This window comes from Simochromis diagramma, unplaced genomic scaffold, assembly GCF_900408965.1.
Source record: "Simochromis diagramma unplaced genomic scaffold, fSimDia1.1 OVJJ01000482.1, whole genome shotgun sequence".
Lineage (NCBI taxonomy): Eukaryota > Metazoa > Chordata > Actinopteri > Cichliformes > Cichlidae > Simochromis > Simochromis diagramma.
In genome coordinates this window covers 202,312-225,218 of record NW_024387303.1, presented here as the reverse complement: position 1 = coordinate 225,218, position 22,907 = coordinate 202,312, and the positions used below count along the sequence as shown (strand labels likewise).

The window sequence follows — 22,907 nt, the reverse complement described above, 5'->3', positions numbered from 1 at the left end:
CCTGAAGAAGGAAATCGACCTCATGTTGTCCTTGGGGATCATCGAGCCATCAAAGAGTGAGTGGTGTAATCCAGTGGTCCTGGTGCCAAAGAAGGATGAAAGCATGAGGTTCTGTATAGACTTCAGGTACCTAAACTCAATATCACTGTTTGATTCATACCCCACACCACGCATTGATGATTTGCTGGAACGGCTGGGGAAGGCAAAGTACTTGACCACACTTGACCTGTGCAAGGGATATTGGCAGGTGCCACTAACAGAGCGATCAAAGAAGTTGACTGCCTTTCGAACACCTTGGGGTCTCTTCCAATTTACAGTGATGCCATTCGGGCTGCATGGGGCTCCAGCAACCTTCCAGAGATTAATGGACCAAGTACTATGTGGTTTCTCAGATTTTGCATCTGCATATCTTGATGATATTGTCATCTACAGCACCACATGGGAGGAACACTTGGAACATCTGCATGCTGTCTTCGACCGTCTTGGCACTGCTGGGTTGACGGTGAACTGAGGTGTTTTTGCCTCTGCTGAGACTGCGTACCTGGGCCATGTGATTGGGAATGGGGTGATCAAGCCTCAGGTCAGTAAGATCCAAGCCATTGAGTCTTGTCCTCTCCCACAGACAAGGAAGCAACTAAGATCCTTTTTGGGCATGGCAGGCTTTTATCGTCGGTTCATACCACGATTCTCCACCAGGGCAGCTCTACTAACGGACTTGATAGGCATCAAGTGTCCTAATCAGATTAACTGGACAGAGGAGGCTATAGCAGCTTTCAAGGACATCAGTCAATCACTGAGTAGCGAACTAGTTTTGTACAGTCCAGACTTTAATGAGCCCTTTTTCCTTCAAACGGATGCATCTCATAGGGGTCTGGGAGCAGTGCTACTTCAAGGTTTGGAAGGAGAACGTCATCCTGTTGCTTATATCAGCCGAAAGCTGTTCCCAAGAGAGGTTCGGTATTCAACAGTGGAAAAGGAGGCCCTTGCCATCAAGTGGGCCCTTGATTCCTTTAGGTACTACCTTCTTGGAAGAGAATTCACCCTGGAGACGGATCACAGTGCACTTCAGTGGATGGAAAAGATGAAAGATAAGAACGGAAGGATCACAAGATGGTACCTTGCTCTGCAACCTTTCCGCTTTCTCATCAAGCACATTCCTGGGAAGAACAACATTACCGCCGACTTCCTCTCTCGCTGTACCACCGAGAGTCCTGAAGAGGGGGTGTGTGTGATGGCATCAGCCACACAGGGGTAAATTAGTCCATTTTTCACTTTATTAGTTTGCTTTGCAGTTTTCTTCATTAATCATTTGGTTAAACCTAACACTGGTATTATGAGGCGCGCACATAGTAACATTGTGTGGTTTTTCTAAAATGTTTTGTTATGTTAATTATGTTTCTCTTTCTTTGAGTTACCTGGGTTTGGGCGGTGGCTGTTTCCTGTCTGGGCAAAAGGCGTGGCTGAGGACTCTGGGGACAAAATGCCCGCTCAGCAGGACCAACCATGGGCTTACCAGGAGCAGGGGTGTTTTAGGTTTAGTTAGGTTATTAGATAAGATAAGATAAGATAAGATAAGATAACCTTTATTAGTCCCACACGTGGGAAATTTGTTTTGTCACAGCAGGAAGTGGACAGTGCAAAAGTTATGAGGCAAAAATTAGAATACAATAAGAATAAATACAGTACACAACTGTACAGAATAGAATAAAATACTATATACAGTAGAATAAAATAAAATAAATATACAATAAGATAAAAATAGAATACAAATACTATATACAACTGAGTAAAAAATACAACGATGACAGAAAGGATTATTGCACTTAGTATTATTGCATATGTATGGATGTGTGTGCTTGATCAGTTAAAGTCTTTATTATGGAGTCTGACAGCAGTGGGGAGGAAAGACCTGCGAAATCTCTCCGTCCCACACCGTGGGTGCCGCAGTCTCCCACTGAAGGAGCTGCTCAGTGCTGTCACAGTGCTATTCTGTGCTTAGTTAATATTAGTGTGTGTTTTTGTTTTTCCCCCCTATTGTGTTCAAATGGTTTGGCCAAATCATTATAAAAGCTACCCTCATGTGTCTTTGTAATTAGGTCAGTTTGTGAGTTAAGTTGTGTCTCACTTTGTTGTTTAAGTTTTTGGAAATTACTTTTTGTAGAGTTATATTTAGTTGACCTGTTTTATGGGCCTGCTAAGTATGGTTTTGAATTTTGTTAATTTTGGACTTTTTGAGGGTTAAAATAAAGAAAACCCTCTTTGAAGATATTTTTTGCCTGTGTCCTCTTTGCTTTGGCTGCTTGGTCCCTCACACACCTTTGAGCCTCTGAAAACGGGGGACTGCATGAAACAACAGTTGATGGAATATTTTTACAAACCTTTAAAACTCACGGTGTGCAGACACTAAAATACGCATCAGAGTCCAGATACTTATGGATATATGTTCATATGTAGCACGTGAAGGCACGTATGGAGGCGTTGCAGTAATAAAGGTAATGAATGTTAGAGCTGTCAGATTAATGACTGTAAGGACGAGTCTCATTTTGTGCAGTAGAGAGAGTCATCAGCTGTCAATCAGACTCTTACACCAGCCTTCATATATTAGCCTGTTGCCTCCTACTGTCGAGGTGAAGAAACAAATTCTGTTTCAGCAGTGATTGAGATAACATTGAATCACAAAGTTTCTCCTGTAAGAGGGTTTTTACTGAAAACTATTTGCAGTGTCAGCAAACCGACTGACTGCCGGAGTGTTTAAAGCTTACGTCTTTGTCTCCAGAATTGCTGCCTGGCTTGGCTGTTTGACCTGGTCACCGCTCTGTACTTTGAGATCTTCATGGTGGTGGTTATCTTCTTCAACATGGTGGTTCTAATGGTGGAGACTGATGATCAGAGTGTGGAGAAGTCACTTGTCCTGAACTGGATCCATCTCATCCTTGTGGCCATCTTCCTTGTTGAGTTTATCCTGAAGATCATTGCACTCAGACAGCATTACTTCAGAAATGTCTTGCACATTGTGGACTTTGTGGTTCTCACTTTGTCCATTATAGGTGAGTCCTACACACAGAAACAATCTTCTTTTCTTATCTGATCTCAGTTTGGTTAGTTACTGCAAATGTCTGCGGGCTGTAACAGAGGTGTGGACTCGAGTCACATGACTTGGACTCGAGTCAGACTCGAGTCATTAATTTTATGACTTTAGACTTGACTTGAAAAAATGTTCTAAGACTTGTGACTTGACTTGGACTTTTACACCAATGACCTGGGACTTGAATTGGACTTGAACCGGTTTACTTGAAAAGACTTGATATTTCACCCCAAATATAAAATTTAACATGCAAAGTGTGCACCATTAATTCAATTTATTTATTCAAACCACACTCCGTATGTATGTATGTGTGCGTGAGCTGTAGCACAGCCAATCAAATTAACCAGATTTTTAAAGAAAAGGAAAGGAAAAAAACGCTCAAAAATGCTGCAAGGAGTTAATTTTTTCAGGTACATAAACTATGAAGTAGTCAACAAAAAACCAAAATGCAATATGCAAAACATGCAAGAAGAGAATCACAGACAGAGATGGAACAACTTCCAACTTTGTCCGACAGTTGAAGTTGCATAAAGAACGGTAGGTGGTGCTTCATGACTTCATCTAACTAGCAAATGTTGTCCAGGCTCCGTTGGTGATGCAGTTTTTTTTAATGTGTGTGATATTTTTGTCATGCTATTTAAAGCCAGTCCTACAACTGCATCCAAGAGTAACATGCAGCTTATCTCAGAACTGTCGGTGAAAAGTATTCTTGGAGCTAAGTTTAATTGAGCTGCATTTTATAGAGGTGCAATTTCACAATTTGTATATATTTTCTAAGTTCACTATTTTGTCATGTGTTGTGTTAAGGTTCACATGTTGAGGAAGGAGAGTACAAACAACCAGGTCCAGAAGATCTTGGTCAAACAATTGATTTTAATGAATACACGCGTGGGAAGATGACTCTGTACGCAGACAGGGATTGATCTTCGACTTAATCAAAGCATACACAGATTTTTATAGCATCAGGGTTTGAATTAATGACGCCCCTTCATACGTCACAGATACATTTCATACATAGGTCAGATCAAAACCGCAATGACTTTTAACACAGTTTAAAAGAACGTTGTCTTCTATCTCGTCTGGAACACGAGCCCCACATCCTGACAGACGCTGTTCCTCTTTCCAGAGACAACAAGAAATTGTTCCTCTTTCACAGTTGCGAGTAAACATGACTAACCTCTCACCTATAAATGAGTCTAACTAATGTGTGTGTGTGTATGTGTCGACCTTACATGCTCTCTCATCTCACCCGTTGCACTTCTGACCTTTTACCAGAACCGAGGCTCATCCTTAGGTACAATAACCTAACTGAAACTATATGTACTATATTGAATAAATGTTCTAATCAAGAACCTCTACTAAAAGTTTAATAAAAGAATATAAAAGTATAACAGACAATTTGAATAACCTAGTAATTCAAATAGCCTCGTCTAACCTGCTCCTCAGAATAACCTGCGCTTAGATTCTGCTTTCGGTTTCAGTTCTGCAAAGCCTGCAACTTCCTGTCAGCCTGCAACTTAGTCTTTCTGAAAGACACACACACTGTTTAAACATCTGAATGCAATATCCATGCTGCAGATTATATTATTAATGCAATAGTAATGATGATGATTATTTACCAATAGCAGTAAAATAATTTCCCTGATCCACAGTTGAGAAAAACACAGATTTAAAAATTACATGGTCTAATATTTACATTTAGCATATAACTGCAACATGCTTTTTTAGTTTTTTTTTTTAAAGACTCGAAAGGACTTGAAATTCAAAGTTTCAGACTTGTGACTTTACTCGGACTTTTACACCAGTGACTTGAGACTCAACTCTGACTTGCCTGACATTACTTGAGACTTGACTTGTGACTTGAGGATAAAGACTTGAGACTTACTTGAGACTTGCAAAACAATGACTTGGTCCCACCTCTGGGCTGTAACAGGAAGTACAATGTTCCCTGTTTTTACTCTAAAGTCAGTCTGTGTCATCGTTTCTGCAGTTTAAAATGTCTTTGCCCTCTTCCTGATTTCCTGATGTTTGTCACACTTACATGTTTCAGATCAAACAATGAAAATATTTGTCAAAGATAACAGACGGAACAACTGACGGGAAAAGTGTGGACTTTATACCAGTTTTTAAACTGTGTTGATCGGCCGCGTAAAACCAGAGTTATGATAAAATATCTGCAATGTTTGGTTTTCTTCCTGAATACTGTCGTTGTTTATATTTACTGCAGGAAGAAACGGTAAAAACTGCATTTTATAAGGAAAATGCTCAAAAGCCTGTGAGCAAAAACAACATCAAACCCCTCCCCTCTCCCTTTCCTATTGGTCGAAAAATGTACCATGTTGACCAATCAAAAAATGATATGGCAACATGGCCTTTAGTTGTTTAGGAAGGAGGAAGTTTAGGAGTGATGGCGAGAGAGAGAGAGAGAGAGAGAGAGAGAGAGAGAGATTTGAGATGTGAGAGAGAGAGAGAGAGAGAGAGAGAGAGAGAGATTTGAGATGTGAGAGAGAGAGAGAGAGAGAGAGAGAGATTTGAGAGTGTGAGAGAGAGAGAGAGAGAGATTTGAGATGTGTGTGAGAGAGAGAGAGAGAGAGAGAGAGATTTGAGATGTGTGTGAGAGAGAGAGAGAGAGAGAGAGAGAGATTTGAGATGTGTGAGAGAGAGAGAGAGAGAGAGAGAGAGAGATTTGAGATGTGTGTGAGAGAGAGAGAGAGAGAGAGAGAGAGAGATTTGAGATGTGTGTGAGTAGGAGTAGATAGAGAGAGCAGAGAGAAGATTTGAGATGTGTGTGTGAGAGAGAGAGAGAGAGTTGAGGAGGAGAGAGGACAGAGAGATTTGTTGTAGAAAATCCGTTTGCGTGTTTGGAGTGTGTTAGTGTGTGTTTGTAGTTATTGTGTAGTTAGTGGTGTGTATTCCATAGTTTGTTTGTCTGGTCAGAACAATGAGGCAGCCTGCTGAGTGTAAAGGTGTTACAGCAGTTGATACATCTGCTGCTGTCAGGCCTGCCAGGTATCAGGCTGATGTTCTCCTTCATCTCATAGTGACAGAAATTATTTTTTGGAGCGGCACAAATAATTGTGTGGCATCAGATTTCATGCAGAACAGCTGATTGTTCTGTAAACAGTTTGAAATGTTTGTTTAAAAAACGCCTTGGCTGCATTTTTAGGTAAACAGCTGCAAAACTTTGTTGTTTGCATAACTCAGTTACTCTTTTGAAGAAGTAACTATATAATTAATTGCCCAACATTGGTCATTATTTACTGTATTTTGCAGACAGAGTTACAGGACTCTCTCCCACAGAGTCATACTCATAATACAAGTCAGAGCTTTATAAAAAAAAAAAGAAAGTTGTGTTTTCAAAACTGGAGTTCAAGTTATTTTTACTTCCAATAGTGTTAACATGCTACAAAACCAATTTTTCTAAAACACTGTAAGTGGCCTAAAGCAGTTAATTAAAAGTCGTCTAAGATAAATGTAAATGCTGTAATTTGATTACTTTAATAAACCATGTAAATTGGATGGATTAGATGCTGGCGTGACCACAGTGCACACGTCTGCTGGTGCTCACAGTGGTCCAAGGGACGCTCAGGGAGTTTGTGTGTTCGATCCTTGGTAGTTAAATCTAGTTTTTACCAACTGCGTCAAATATCCAAGGCCAAGCACTACATAGGACCTTGAGAAACCTATCCATGCATTTCTGACCTCTAGATTAGACTACTGTGATTCCCTTTACTTTGGTCTCTGCCCTTCTTCATAGATTGCAGCTTGTCCAGAATGCTGCGGCACACCTTTTGACTGGAACCAGAAGGTTTGCCTCTATTACCCCAGTCCTCGCTGACCTGCATTGGCTCCCTGTCAAATACCATATTGAGTTCAAAATTCTCTTGCTCACCTTTCAAACCATAAACAATACTGCGCCGTGCTACCTCATTGAACTCCTTAATCCGTATATCCCCAGGAGAGCCCTAAGATCATCAGGACAGTTACTCTTGGTGCAGCCTAGATCCCAGCTAAAGACCAGAGGTGACCGTGCTTTTGCCCTGGCAGGCCCTAGCTTCTGGAACAATCTTCCTGCTGCCGTTCATGCCTCTGATTCCATCCATTCATTTAAATCACAGTTAAAAACTTAGCTGTGTGGCCGAGCGTTTTCGGTTAGTCAGTGCACATTCCCTATATTTCATCCAGCTGTTATTTATCTTCTATTGATGTACCACTGTATGTATACCCCCACTTTATATTTATGAATACGCAGTGATTTTATTTTCTAAAATACGCTCTGATGTTTTATTTCTTATTTTATCTGTATTTTTGTTTAACCAGCTTTTCTCAATTCTTAGCTTATTTGTACTCTGTTATGGTCTCATATCTGTTATGTTTGAACCTTTCTATGAAGCACTTTGGTGTACCTTCGGTCTTAAATGTGCTATACAAATAGTTGTTGTTGCTGTTGTTGCAGGTTTCTTCTTAGCTGACATCTTGGAAAAATATTTCGGCAGTCCCTTTCTCTTTTCTGTTATGCGATTGGGTCGTTTGTTCACCTTATGTGGAGCATTCCCTCACATTCGGTTTGCCAGAAGGATCTGGATGCTGATTATGGGCTTTGTGATGTCACTTCCTGCCCTTTTCAACATCGGCCTGCTCTTCTTCCTAATTGTGTACACATTCTCCATCATTGGGATGTTTAACTTTGCCTACGTGAAGCATGAGATGATGATCGATGACATGTTTAACTTCAAGACATTTGGAAACAGCATCATCAGCATGACTATGATCACCACGTCCTCGGGGTGGGATGGCCTGTTGAGTCCCATCATGAACACGCCTCCAGACTGCGACCTGCGATTACCTGAGCCTGGTAACTGCGCCAACCCGACGGTGGGGATTGTTTTCTTCAGCTCCTACATCCTCCTCTTCTGCCTGCTGGTGATCCACCTGTTCATCGTTGTCATCCTGGAGCTCTTCAACACAGCGAGCCCTGAGGACGCTGAGATGCTGAGTGATGATCACCTCCAGATGTTTTATGAAACCTGGAGGAGATTTGACCCCAGTGGCTCGCAGGTCATAAAGTACAGGTGAGACTGAGCTCGATGAAGGTTTCTAACCTTAACACTAATCAAAAATGGTTCTGCACTATAATGGACTCCACTGTAATAGTCTAATAGTCTCTAATGGACTTTAATATTCTCTAATGTGTTCCTCAGTGAGCTGGCAGACTTCTGTGATGGTCTCCAGGATCCTTTGAGGATTCCCAAACCAAACACCATAAAACTGACTCACTTGAATCTGCCTCTGTTTCCTGGAGACCAGATCAGCTGTTTGGATGTTCTGTGCACAATTACTACACAGGTAAGGTCACCTGGGACGGGCTGCCAACACTTTGACATGTTTCTTAAACTCTGTTTCCTTAAACTAAAACCACTCTAAAGTCTTCTCCTTAAATGTTTACTAAAGAATTTTAGGTTTCCTCTTTATTTTCATCTTGTCAATCAACCAAAGACCCAGACATTCATTTGAAAGCCTGATGCTTCGCCTCGTCCACCCCAGTTGTAAACTCAGAAACCAGTCTTACTTGTTATCATCTATCGTCCACCTGGGCCTTACACAGAGTTTCTGTCTGATTTCTCAGACTTTTTATCTGATTTAGTTCTCAGCTCAGATAAAATAATTATTGTGGGTGATATTGTGGATCCAAATTCCAAAGATGGCGCCAGTGTTCATGGCCAGCCGTCTGTCCCTCCCAGTGTTATTGTTTGCCTTTGTTTTACTCGCTTCAAAAGCCCGGCGTTTCTGTCCTTGCCAGCCTTTGCTTTGTCTTGAAGCTACCCCAATCAACCAGGCGCCGCTGGCGCCGGGGAAGACGAAGTGGACGACTGGTGAGACTGAAGGCTGCCTTCTTACGTCCCGGGAATGATCAATACTTTGAGGCGGCCAGATCTGACTACGTCAAACACTGGACCTCCCCGACCATGATCTACCCCTGTTTGGTTCCTGTCGCTGGGATTACTACAATAAACCCACTCCTGCGACCTCCGCGACATCGTCCGAGAGGAGTAAATTTCCAGAACCTGCAGACGCTTCAACGGGCTCCTATTTCCATTACTAAGCCTTCGACTTCACTAAGGAGTAGCCTTGCTAATGTCCGCTCGTTAGCTAATAAAACCTTTATTTTAAAGGACTTTTTTACTCACAGCGATTTGGATCTGATGCTCCTAACAGAAACTTGGCTGAGGTGAGCTCAATTGTTTTACTGAACTCCTACCTTCTGACTGTGATTATTTAAATCTGCCGAGGATGGGCAAACGCGGGGGCGGAGTTGTCCTCAGGAAGAGACTAACATATAAACAACTTTCAACAGACTTCTACTCAAGCTTCGAAATTCTACTTTTCGAATTGGGGAACCCACGCCCAACACTTGTTGGAGTAATATACAGACCTCCAAAATATAACAAAGATTTTATTCGAGATTTTTCTACTTTTTTAGCAGGAATCACCCCGAGTTATGATCAAATTTTAATAGTAGGTGATTTTAATATCTATGTATGCTGCCCCCACAACCAGCTGGCTAAAGACTTTTTAAATTTGATTGAGTCTTTTAGCCTCGTCCAGCATGTATTGGATCCCACACATGTACAGGGCCACACTTTGGACCTCGTGTTATCTTTTGGATTACCAATTTTTAATTTGGAAATAAGTGATGCAATCTTTTCCGACCACTGTCCATTAGTGTTTAATATACTTTTATCTCATTGCCATCTTAAACCTACATCCTCAACATGACGTTATCGTGTTTTTAAACCAACGGCCACAGAACAGTTTTCCACCGCCTTTGAAGGACTGTCGAATTCTTCTCTTGGTGATGGCATTGAGCAGATGGATTTGAATTTTAATAATAAATGTAAGACTATTCTTGATGAGATCGCCCCATTTAAATCAGTGCAATCAACAGCGTACTCAGACCCGTGGATAAACGACTCAACTCGATCAGCTAGGCAACAGTACAGGAAGGCTGAACGAAAATGGAAAAAAGACAAGTTACAAGTGTCTTTCCTGCAGCTGAGAGAGAGCCTATCTAGATATCAAGTCATCGTAAGACCCGAAAAATCTAAGTTTCTCGCAACATTATTGAGACCAACTCTAATAACCCCCGAACTCTTTTCTCAGTTATTGAATCGGTCTTGAATACCTCCCCCGCTTTCCATATAGATAGCTCCATTGAAACTTGCGATAGATTCTTGCAGTTTTTTATTAATAAGATAGAAAGGCTTCGATCTACATCTACCCCATCTCTGTATAATGTCTCATCAACATATACCCCCTCAACTGCTTTTGACCAGTTTGAGGCTGTATGTCTTAACCAGGTAGAAGAGCTTTGCAATAGCATAAAGACATCATCCTGCCCCTCAGATGGAGTCCCAACCCATTTTCTAAAAAAGATAATTAGGTAGTTGGTCCTGACATTTTAACTATTTTTAATAGCAGTCTCAGCTCTGGAGTAGTACCAACTGGATACAAGCACGCTGTAGTACAGCCAGTGCTTAAAAAACCGAACCTTGATTCTTCTGTTCTTGCTAATTTTAGACCTGTTTCCAAGCTACCGTTTCTGTCAAAAATTCTAGAAAGGATTGTATTTGAGCAGCTACAAACCTTTCTAAACAGTCATAATATTTTTGAGAAGTTCCAGTCGGGCTTCAAAACCCACCACAGCACAGAAACTGCCCTCTTAAAAATACTTAATGATATTTTATTAATCACTGACTCAGGAGACCCAGCTGTGCTCCTGCTCCCAGACTTAACTGCAGCCTTTGATCCTGTTGACCACAGTATTCTGATCTCCCGTTTGGAGCAATGTGGTATCAAAGGTATCCCCTTGGAACGGTTTAGGTCGTACCTCTCCAAGAGGACTTTTTCCGTGAGCCTTGATGATTTTATTTCTTCCCCAGCTCCTTTTACTTGTGGTGTCCCGCAGGGATCCATATTAGGCCCAATTCTTTTTCAATCTACATGTTGCCCCTAGGCCTAATCTTCAGGAAGCATAACATCTGCTTTCACCCATATGCCGATGACACCCAGATTTATCTTCAGTTTAATAGAAACACCTCCACGCCCATGGAATCGTTAGTCAAATGTCTCGATGAAGTTAAAACCTGGATGGCCTCAAATTTTCTTACCTTCAACGAGGATAAAACTGAGGTAATTATTTTTGGACCAAGTGGTAATTTCAATGCCCCAGATTTGGACTTATGCAACCTAACATGTGCTGTTAAAATGCATGTAAAAACCTGAGGGTTTTCTTGGATAGCAAACTTACATTTGAGAAACAAATTAATTCAGTTGTCCAGTGGTCCTTTTTTAAATTAAGGCTCCTATCCAAAGTGAGATCTTTTCTATCCTTTAGAAACTTGGAACGAGCAATTCATGCGTTTGTTTTATCTCAACTGGATTACTGCAATTCACTATATGTGGGTGTCAGTCAGTCCAGCTCGGCCCGGCTCCAACTGGTACAGAATGCTGCAGCTCGCCTTTTCACTCGTGTGAAGAAACACCAACATATCACTCCGGTGCTTGCTTCCCTTCATTGGCTTCCAGTGCGTTTTAGAATTAAATTCAAAATCTTACTTTTAACTTATAAAGTGCTAAAAGGCCAGGCACCGGACTATTTGTCTGACCTTGTGCAGCTGTACACGCCCTCTAGAGCAGCGGTCCCCAACCTTTTTTGCGCCACGGACCGGTTTATGCCTGACAATGTTTTCATGGACCTGCCTTTAAGGTGTCGTGGATAAATACAACAAAATAAAACTAGTACCGGTACCGAAAAAAAGAAAATTTATTCATAACACACGTGAAAAGACCCAGGAAAACCGAGTAAACGATAAAAACGATAACAAAATAACCCTGAAAACTATACATTTCACAATCTGGAGCTGAACACTCTTAAAACTGTAGAGATGACAGTGGACTTCAGGAGACATCCCTCAACTCTGCTCCCCCTCACCATAGCAGACAGCCCTGTGTTGACTGTGGAGACCTTCAAGTTCCTGGGTACCACCATCTCCCAGGACCTGAAGTGGGAGACCAACATCAACTCCATCCTCAAAAAGACCCAGCAGAGGATGTACTTCCTGAGACAACTGGGGAAGTACAGTCTTCCACAGGAGCTGCTGATCCAGTTCTACACTGCGGTCATTGAGTCTGTCCTGTGCTCCTCCATCACAGTCTGGTATGGAGCAGCCACTAAACAGGACAGGAGCAGACTGCAGCAGACTGTACGGGCAGCAGAAAGGATCATCGGCACCCCCCTGCCCTCCATCCAGGATCTGCACCTCTCAAGAACCAGGAAACGGGCAGGGAAAATCATCACAGACCCCTCACACCCTGGACACAGACTTTTTGATCTGCTGCCCTCTGGCAGACGGTACAGAAGCCTGCAGACCAGGACCACCCGACACAGGAACAGTTTCTTTCCCCTCGCCATCTCCCTTTTTTTTTTTTTTTTTTTTTTCTTTTCTTTCGTTTTTTTTTTTGTGCAATCATCCATCAGTAGCAGTGGGCCATAATGGGAATGCCTGGAAAGAGGTCTGCTCCCTTATGCCCTTGCTTCTTTCTGCTACCTGGTACACAGGCAAATTATCTGCTTGTCATGAAGACAATCTCAGACCTCATACAGACCTCCAGATGTTGGTAAACAAGAAACTAACTCCATCTGTTAACTTTTAAAATGCGAAAAAGCATTAGGAGGAGGGCAGTTTCTGCATTATTTGGTGCTTTCTGATAGGTATCAGAAAACTAACATCTGTTGTGGACTCTTGATACCTCGGTAGGATTTACCATTGGTTCTAATTGCTCTGGGAAAACCTGCTGCTTTACCTGATAGCTGAAATCTCTCTTAAGATACTGCCTCTAATAATAGCACCCCCCAGGATTGATTTTAGTGAACAGTGAGTGACTTATGTGCACCATGTTATCACTGGAGAAGATGGATGTGCAGTTATTTCAGTGACAGATTCTTGTTTGACACCTTGTTGGGTCAAGGGTTAGGTTTTTTCCTCTCCCTTAGGACAGTGCAGCTGAAGCAACATCTCTGCTAACTCTGTTATTTTATATTTAGCACATGGATAACATTAGGCAGACACAACAATTGTATGTCCTCCACAAAGGACACTCACAGGGCATGACCCTGTCAAAACAGCTTCCGTCTCAGTGCACGTGCAGTACGTTAACACACAAGCTTGCATTGTAGCAGAAGCAAAGTCTACAAATTGAGCTTGTGCTCAAATCACAAGAGCCTTATCTTTGTCCAGAGGGACGGCAGCGTAGAGTACGCTTGGGGAGTGTGATCGTGTGTACAGCGTCTCTTTATGTCTGTCTCCACGTTGGTTGAGTGTGGAGTAAGTGCATATGAGAGCATGAGGGTGGGAATGGATGTTTGTGTCTGTGTGTGCCTGTATGTCTGTGTCTATATGTCAGGTTGGGTATCAGACGCCACCTCTCTGGGGACATCTCAGGCCCTCCAAGGTTTGGAGGCCTATCTCCACCCACCACCACTTCCCCTGCCAGTGGCGGACTCCCTCAGGTGTCGGTGCGTTGGTGGTTCTTTGTGTCTGGGGGTGGGCGTCCAGGTACACACCGGCTCACTCCTTGGCGGCCGCTTATCGGGGCCTGGAGCCTGGGGCTCGCTCGGGCCACTTCGGAGGTGGGGTGCCCCCGGCCTCTCGGCCTGGGGCTCGGTCACTCAGGCACAGCTGGCTGCCGGCGGAGCTCACGGGCGCGTCACCGCAACCCCCCCTGGCTTCTGCTCCGTGGCTGCTGAGTGAGCCCTCATCTGGGACTCTCCTCAGCTCTTACTGGGACAGTGGCGCGGCTGCCCCTCTGTTGGTCTTCCTTGGTCTCTTGTGTTCTAAGGGCCTCTGGATGTCTGGAGTTTTGATCTCCTCCATACCTGCGTCATACCCTGGAGGACGGGGCTGTGGCCCCCCCACACCCTAGCAGATCATTACATGGAGAAACCTTTGGAATGCAAGCATGCTGATCCACACAGGTATGCACACAGGTGTACACACGGGTATTCACAGACGCGGACTACAGCTTTCTTGGCTGCTGCCTCAAAGCACATTGTGCGCTGTCTATCTTGCGTGCTGCACAATATCGTTTATTATTTAGTATCTACTGATATCTACTGCTAGCTAGTTTATTGTGATGGTGCCGTTTTTTTTATTTATTATGTTGCTCTTTGTTGTTTGCTTTCTCTTCTGTTTTTTTTCTCCATACAGGTGACCCAGGAGTTTTTTTGTTTTTTTGTTTGTTTGTTTGTTTTTTTCTTTCTTCCCCCCCTTCTCACCGTCTCTTCTCCCCTTTGGTTTTCTTTCTCTCCCTCTTTCTTTCATTCTTTCTCCCTGTCCTATCCCCCAGTCATGTCTGTCCCGTTTGTAGCAACTGAAAATAAAATAAATTCATAATTATAATAAAGGTCAATCAAATGGAGCAATATGGCAAGGCCATGATGATCCACTTGGTAAAAGAAAAAAAAAAAAAAAAAAAAAAGAGAGAAAAACAAAGGGAATAAAAAAAAAAAAAGTTCTATTTGCATTCGCCTACATTGCAGATGGGTGGTTTTGCCTCCACATTAAACAGGAAAAATGAGACAGTCTGGGGTTAAAGTGTGATTCAGCAGGTGTGGAAACCCCAAAATCAACTGTAGTGGTTCAGCGAAAACAATCACAGTAATGTCTATGACAAGCTTACTATATTTAGTTTATGGCTGTGATTAGCTGACCTGTGTTGCTGATTTTTGAGGATTTAGCTAAATTTAGAAAGATATAAGCAAATGTTTAACGAGACATCATGACTGATTATCATCTTTCAGCTACTATGATGTAACCTAACACTGACCATGAACACCACAGCTACCCTACCCGAGTCCACCGTAGCGCAGAAAACTAACAATGTAGTCTGCACTAAACTGACCAGCATTTTTCATGGAATCTTTGAATAACTCAAAGTTATTTGCAAGACATTTTAAAATATAAAAACACAATTTCATGCCATGTATAGATCCATCTGTTCAAAAAAAAAAGCCTGACTTGAATGACAACATTACATGTACGATTGAAATCACAAGTTTATCAAAGAAACACTGAGTAATTCTTAAATTTAAAAAAACCCTCTCTTCTTCTTCTACTGTTCTGCTTTTCTCTCTCTGTGAAATGCAGATGCTATACCTTTAGCTAACAGACACATCTTGTAACAAACTGCACAGAAAAACTTTGGCTGTTTCCTGGTATTTGTTGAACTGTAAGAAATGACTGCACTTAAAAATGTTGCTCCCTTTATTCTCACTCCTCTGCTGCAGCGCTAGCTAGGTGCTGAAGTACTGCAACAACAACCTTCTGTACCAAAAACAGCTTTTCAAATCATTCCAGGATTTTTTTTAACCTCAGAAAGGCTGTAAATGCACAAATTATGTTTATTCCTCTTCCGTCTGTTTGTGTGTGATAAGCACCAGTGATTGATGCACCAATGGGAGTGCCTTTAGGATTGTGTTCCCTCCATTTAGGTTCAAATCGCTGTGATGCGAAACAATTACTTACATCAAATGTCTAAAACCTAAATTAACAAGCCTGTATTTAAAATGTAGGGAGTAAAACGTGGAGATGTTTGTGTTTAAATGTGTGGAGTAAAATTAAAGTACAGGTACCTGAAAATTCTGCTTAAGTAGAGTAACAAAATATGCTTACTTTGTTACTTTCCACCTTGGGAAATAGTAGCAGATCAAACCAAGTGAGTTGTGAAATGACGAGCGTAACATTCTCAGATAAATGCATTTTCATTAAATTTGCACTTTAAAATTTGGTTTATTTCACACAACACACGTGACACAGCAGAGGACTGTGACGTTACACACCACGAGACTCACTAATCCATGATGGGATTAGACCAACACTCCACGTGCATTAATGTGCCAGATTTGACAGCGCGTCATTGGGTGTCTAGCACATTTAAAACTGACTGAGTCAGGGGGTGACTCAAATATCTTGTGCAAATACGAATGAAGGCGCATGAAGAAATCCATGATACTGATACACAGATGTCTGCCGCTGCCATCTCCCTTCTTAACAGTTGACCTGTCACACTGCTCCCACTGCCAGACTGCAACTGCACCTTATGTACATTTTGTAGTATTCATTCCACCTCATTTCATTTCTGTATTTTATGTATATAAGTTTAGATTCGTTATTTATAGTTGGTTTACACAGCTTTGTGTATGTATGTGTAATGTGTGTATATAGACACGTGTGTGTGTGTGTGTGTGTGTGTGTGTGTGTGTGTGTGTGTGTGTGTGTGTGTGTGTGATTTATATTGCTGTGCTTGAGAGCCACCATCTACCGGAACCAAATTCCCTGTATGTGTCTGCACATATACTTGGCCAATAAACACGATTCTGATTCTGATTCACATCTGAGCCTCAACTCTCGCGGCCCGGTACCAAACAACTCACGGACCGGTACCGGTCTGAGGCCCGGGGGTTGGGGACCGCTGCTCTAGAGCCCTTCGATCAAGTGATCACCTACTCCTTACTGTACATAAGTCTAGGATGGTTCATAGAGGAGATTGGGCGTTTGCGGTTGTGGCACCAAAAATGTGGAACGATCTACCTCTCCACATTAGAAAGGCCCCAACTGTTACTCTTTTTAAATCGCATCTTAAAACATATTTTTTTACTCTGGCTTTCGAAACTGTAGGAGAGTTACCAATTCTTTTATCCTAATCTGTTTTTAATTTTTATCTGTTGTTGTTATTAATGCCACTGTTTAATTGTTATGTTGTACAGCACGTTGGTCAACGCCCTGTTGTTATTAAATGTGCTTTATAAATGAATAAATGACTAAATGAAATAAATAAATGATTTTAACATCCACTTTAATCACACTCTAGATCTTGTTTTAATGTATGGCATAGAAACTGAACATTTAACAGTGTTTCCTGAAAACCCTCTCCTGTCTGGTCCAAACTCCGCTTCAGGTCCCAAAGTCAAATGAACACTGCGGCATCACTCAGAGTTACAAACTGTCTAAATCAGGAGTCGGCAACCTTTCTGATGATGAGTCTAAAATTTCCTCAGAAGTCAATGTGCCATATGACTGCATTAGCAATGAATTTAATAACGCTCTATATTAAAAGTACTTTACAGAATTATATTTGTTTGCAGATGTTGGCAGTTGGCAAATAGTTATCAGCTATTTTGAAACAAAAAGAAGACACTTTTTATCCATAACAGCAAATGGACTGTACAAGAGAAAATGCAAATGCTATTTATGGTCTCCTCACAACAATGAAAACAAACGCTGTTGTGACAGTGCTGTACACTCTCTTGTTGATATGATCTTTATACATTTTACATTAGATAAAAACTTTGGTTGTAAGATCCAGATTATTATTTATTAAAAGCGAGACATTTTAAATGAGAATAAGAAAGTGTTTCTTTGTGCCCCCCTCTCCCTGTTAATGCCCTACCTGCCCCCTGGCAACACTTTGCTAGACCCGCCCCTGCACAGTTACCAGCTGTCAGCTGCTTAGAAAAGGATCCTGGTGTTCATTGTCTCTCAGAAACTGTTCATAACTTCAACTCATTCATGTCAGCTAAAAGGTAAACCTGTTTCTCCATCACCTGTTCAGCTCTGATGATTCAGTAAGGACATCTCCTGGTTTCATCTTCATGTTTCCCTCTCACCACATATACAAACCGACATCCTGACCAGCAGCTTTACAGCTGTGGCTCCAGCAAACATCAGCTGATACTAAAAATTAATATTAAATAAATTCTAACAACAGCTGATCAAGCTTAAACGTGCTGCTGTTGTTTAGCGCGACATCTGCTGGTTTCTTCTTTCTGGTGCCGATCAGCTGATCATTGATCAGTTTCATGATTGAAGTAGCAACAGCAGAGGGAGGGAGAGAGAATGAGAGAAGAAGAATAGATCCAGCTTTGTGTCTTTTTCCATTCTAGCTGAAGTCCGGGACAAACTGTTCCTTTTCACCTCAATATGAAACGCGTAATATTTTCTCTGAATGCAGGACGATTCCGTTTTTTACGGGACGGTTGGAAACTCTACTAACTAACTTTATGAATAAAATAAAGTTCACTATCAGTAACATCATAGCACCACCCAGCTGTATAGAAAGTCCGTCATGCTAGCTAGTAGCAGTACGAGTTATTGTAACTGACTGTAAAAAGTCAGCACAATGAAAATAAACTCCACCTAAACTTGGTTTATATCTGACCCAGATAGACTGCAGGTCATAACTTCTGAAGTTCAGTTCACCTGACACTCGGACCGGCGGCCGCCTCGGGTCTCTCCTCTCCTGCCTCCCCTTTCCCTCATCCACCTGCTGGCCTCTGTGGAAGCTCCGCCATAGCCACCACCAAACAACTGAGTTACATTTACACATCGGCCAGCATCTGGCAAATCCACCACCTTTCATTGTTTATACGTTGCAAAAAAACAAAACAACAAACAAACAAAACCATCGGCCAACCGGGCAAATGCCCGGTGTGCCCAATGGCCAGTCCAGCTATGATCGTGCCATCAGTTAACCCTTCGTGCCCAGGGTTGCCGACCCCTGCACTAAATTCTTTCATCTGTAATAAAATGATCAGCGTTGCTGTTTTACCAGGTGTAACAATTAAGTTTAACATCCAGGCATCCATGAAAACAGAATTTATGAAGTTTAATGGAGTTAGAAGTTAGCAGGAAGTTAGCTTGCTAGTTTCCACCTAAACATGACATAGCATGTTCTGACTGAGAGATTTCTGGAGTCTGGAGAAACAGTTTGCTGCTTTATAAGAAAGCCCTCCGTAAAGCCAGAACATCTTACTATTCTTCACTGATTGAAGAAGATTTTTGGTCTCTGGTTTTCCTTTACTAAAGAAACCTTTAAAGACCTTCTTTCCATCAACTAACGATGAAACAGGAATCATACTTACGGTGTCTTTGTGTGAGAAATCTATTGATAAATTACAACTATTGCTGGTATTATTCTTAATGTAGTTACAACCTTGTTATGATGTTGTTGTTGTGTTTGCAGGTGTTTGGTGAATCAGGAGGGGTGGACAAAGCCAAACTGGATGAAATATTCAGGATTAACAGCCAGGTTCTCGTCTTCTCGTTGTTAGTGGGCTTTTAAGCACAGATGATTGCTTTGTGATGGTGTCATCAGTGATGATTTCACTGATGCTGATTCACTGATTTTATTTGAGCTGATTAAATGAGCAATTCAAACATTTCAGCTGAAATGCTGAAACACTTCAGTGATTATTCTATGGACTGCTTACATCCAGTGTTCCCCTGGATTTTGCCTTTAAGGTTTCAGACCTTATTTTAGGTGGTTGTTGGGTCACATTTGATCTGTAAATGAATAACATGGACACTTCAAAGATTTCAACAGGTGACAAATCTCACAGCTGAGTCCTGTTTCCTACAGGTGTCATGTGAACAGGTGAGCTTCACCTCATCAACACAGTGTGCTGCAGACCTGATCCAGGAACACGTGCGGGACGGAGCCACCGAGGGAAGGCTACTCCAGGTTGTGGGCGGAGCCTCACAGTGATGCGAGATGGGATCCTCCTTCATCCTCCTGTCAGTAAACTTGAGTCTTCTTAAAGACTCAGATCAAAGTAAAAAACAAATGTAATGTGTGGTAACGTTTTTTCTTCTTCTCTGTCAGGACGCCCTCTGTGTCTTTTTTAAATTGGTGTTAGTTTTCTCTGGTCCCCTCCCCAATCAGACCAGGAGTCACATGTTTAGCCGCATGTTCTCCTTAAATTGCTGGCTGTCTGAGTGGTGTCCCAGAAACAATGTGGGCTTCATAGATAATTGGCAAACCTTCTGGAGGAAACCTGGTCTTGTTAGGAGAGACGGCATCCATCCCACTTTGGATGGAGCAGCTCTCATTTCTAGAAATATGGACAAATTTATTAAAACCCATCTCCACTGAGACTGTGTCAGCTCCCAAACAGACAAAAAATTTACCAAAAACTCACAAAGAAAGAATAATACAGCAGCATAGACAGACACCCTCAATGAATAAACTGACTTAACCACAGAGCACTTCGCTCTCGCACTGCAGGCCTACTTGTTGTTCCTAGAGTATTTAAAAGTAGAATGGGAGGCAGAGCCTTCAGTTTTCAGGCCCCTCTTCTGTGGAACCAGCTTCCAGTTTGGATTCAGGAGACAGACACTATCTCTACTTTCAAGATTAGGCTTCAAACTTTCCTTTTTGCTAAAGCATATAGTTAGGGCTGGACCAGGTGACCCTGAATTACCAGTTACCATTGCTCCATTGTCAATGGCCGTGACATTTTGCATATTAATGACCAAGAAACTGACCTCACAGCCCATCGTTCATTCAGTGGTGCAATAGTGACTGAAGAAGTCACCTGGAAACACCGAGATTAGAACCACCTGAACCTGCTGAACTGTTAAATTGCATTCAGAAATAAACAAATAAAATAAATGAATAAATAATGTTCAAACAAAAAAAACAACTAGAATTTTGGAGAGATGAAAACAAAGAGAAATGAAAATGATTTGAAAATAAAAATGAACTAAGTATGCCCCCTCTGCTTGGTCCCTCCATTACAGCAGTCTAACTTTATATTCACACAAACATGAATACAGCTCATAGACAAAGATCTTAAGAGCTCTGTCAGCTCCTTCCTGCTTTTATAAATGACCCTCAGGTCACTGGAAACTGTCCCTGTGCAAGAATCTAAACTGAAAGGATCAAACTCACTGTGGAAACAAATGGAAACTAGACTAAATTCAGTAAATCAAGACAAAACATAAACTAAAAACAGTGTTTTTGCTGTTTACTCATTAATGAAGGAAGGTCAGCTGCTGCTCCTGTTTGTGGTTTTCTACCTTCACACATATTCAGGCGGACCCAGAAGAGACCCAGGTGGACTGGGTCTCTTCATGACTTTAACCCAGCTGTCCTTCTGTCTCGTGTCTCTAATACTGTCGGCTCTGGGTGAAGCTTTTTCAGACGAGTGTTGTTGTGACGCAGATCAATATAAATAAAGCTGAACTGAACTCTGCGACACTTCTCGTTCTCGTTGGCTGTTTTTCTTCTTTTCTGACTAACTAGTCTCACACTTTTCTTGTAGGCTGTTAGGAATAAAATGGTTAAATAAAGCTGTTTTTGTGTGAGTTTTATATAAACATTGGAATTGTGCTCGTTAAGAGTTGGCACTGTGCAATGAGGGTCAAAAGTCCATTCAGAGCTGTGATTAAACTGAATTACTGAGACTGACATGTTGAGCTGCAGAGGGATTTGCAAACATCATTACTGGTTAGAGTCAGGGGGATATTTTTCTGGGCCAGAACTTCCCGGACTTGGAAAATAAGTAGAAACAACAGGCTGGATAACAGGGAGCGAGGTGTTTTTTTTCCCTTTTTCCAGGAAAAGGAGCAGGTGCAGACGAGAACAGTGGTGGATGCAGTGCAGGAGCAGATCCAATCGGCTGACTGCAGGACCAGCTGCGTCATTCCCAAGAGGAGATAATAATACTTGTTTTTGTTGTGTTATAAAACTGTATTACCTGCTCACAGGGTCATCCTTTGTGTGAAGCAGACAGCTGGTTCACATCGAGGTCCAGCGTGCTGTAACTTGCAATTTTAACTGCTGAAATGATTTCAATCTTTTAAAAGACAGTCACTCACCTGGATTCCTTAAGCAAAGACAACGACCGCTCATGCTTGTGTGCTGCATGCTTCTACTTTCCAAAACACTGTTTCTGGTGGTAAACTTCCACTAGCTTGGCTTCTCTCGCCCCTTTCTGTCCCGGCCCTGACTTTGAGTACAACATGGGACATTTTTCACGACAACATTTTTTAGCTGCCATCTCAGGCGCAGTACATTTGTGGCCTATTAAAGTAGCTGCTCATAATTTATGAGCAGTCTCCGTTTCACTGTGTTGTCCAGCGTCTGTAGAAATGGGAATCCCAGGTCCGTAAGGCTGTTTTTTTTTTTGTTTTTTTTTTGTCCCGTTTGGATCTTTAGCCATCAGAATTGTTGTCTTAAGGCCAAGAAAGATGCCAAGCGGATTTATTTTACCAAGTGGATCATCATGGCCTTGCCATATTGGTCCATTTGATTGACCTTTATTATAATTATGAATTTATTTTATTTTCAGTTGCTACAAACGGGACAGACATGACTGGGGGATAGGACAGGGAGAAAGAATGAAAGAAAGAGAGGGAGAGAAAGAAAACCAAAGGGGAGAAGAGACGGTGAGAAGGGGGGGAAGAAAGAAAAAAAAAACAAAAAACAAACAAAAAAACAAAAAACACCTGGGTCACCTGTATGGAGAAGAAAAACAGAAGAGAAAGCAAACAACAAAGAGCAACATAATAAAAAAAACGGCACCATCACAATAAACTAGCTAGCAGTAGATATCAGTAGATACTAAATAATAAACGATATTGTGCAGCACGCAAGATAGACAGCGCACAATGTGCTTTGAGGCAGCAGCCAAGAAAGCTGTAGTCCGCGTCTGTGAATACCCGTGTGTACACCTGTGTGCATACCTGTGTGGATCAGCATGCTTGCATTCCAAAGGTTTCTCTATGTAACGATCTGCTAGGGAGTGTGGGGAGCCACAGCCCCGTCCTCCAGGGTATGAAGCAGGTATGTCTGGGGGTGGGCGTCCGGGTACACACCGGCTCACTCCTTGGCGGCCGCTTATCGGGGCCTGGAGCCTGGGGCTCGCTCGGGCCACTTCGGAGGTGGGGTGCCCCCGGCCTCTCGGCCTGGGGCTCGGTCACTC

General features: G+C 42.1%; 1 protein-coding gene and 1 long non-coding RNA gene across 2 annotated transcripts in view; one reads left to right on the top strand and one right to left on the bottom strand.

Annotated features, from left to right (window-relative positions):
• Positions 1-22,050, top strand: part of LOC120716585 (sodium channel protein type 4 subunit alpha B-like) — a 49,558-nt gene extending 27,508 nt beyond the window's left edge. The window contains 6 exon segments of the mRNA XM_040004122.1: positions 2,777-3,047; positions 7,542-8,157; positions 8,287-8,431; positions 19,166-19,231; positions 19,562-19,716; positions 21,542-22,050. Of these exon segments, the coding sequence (XP_039860056.1) occupies positions 2,777-3,047; positions 7,542-8,157; positions 8,287-8,431; positions 19,166-19,231; positions 19,562-19,687 (1,224 nt within the window). The 3' untranslated portion in view covers positions 19,688-19,716; positions 21,542-22,050.
• On the bottom strand, positions 3,982-6,642 carry LOC120716586. The gene is made up of 3 exons (XR_005691994.1): positions 6,629-6,642; positions 4,874-4,878; positions 3,982-4,627 (listed from the first exon to the last, which is right to left on the bottom strand). It is a non-coding gene; the product is annotated as an uncharacterized LOC120716586 (long non-coding RNA).
• Positions 22,051-22,907: the final 857 nt, after the last annotated feature.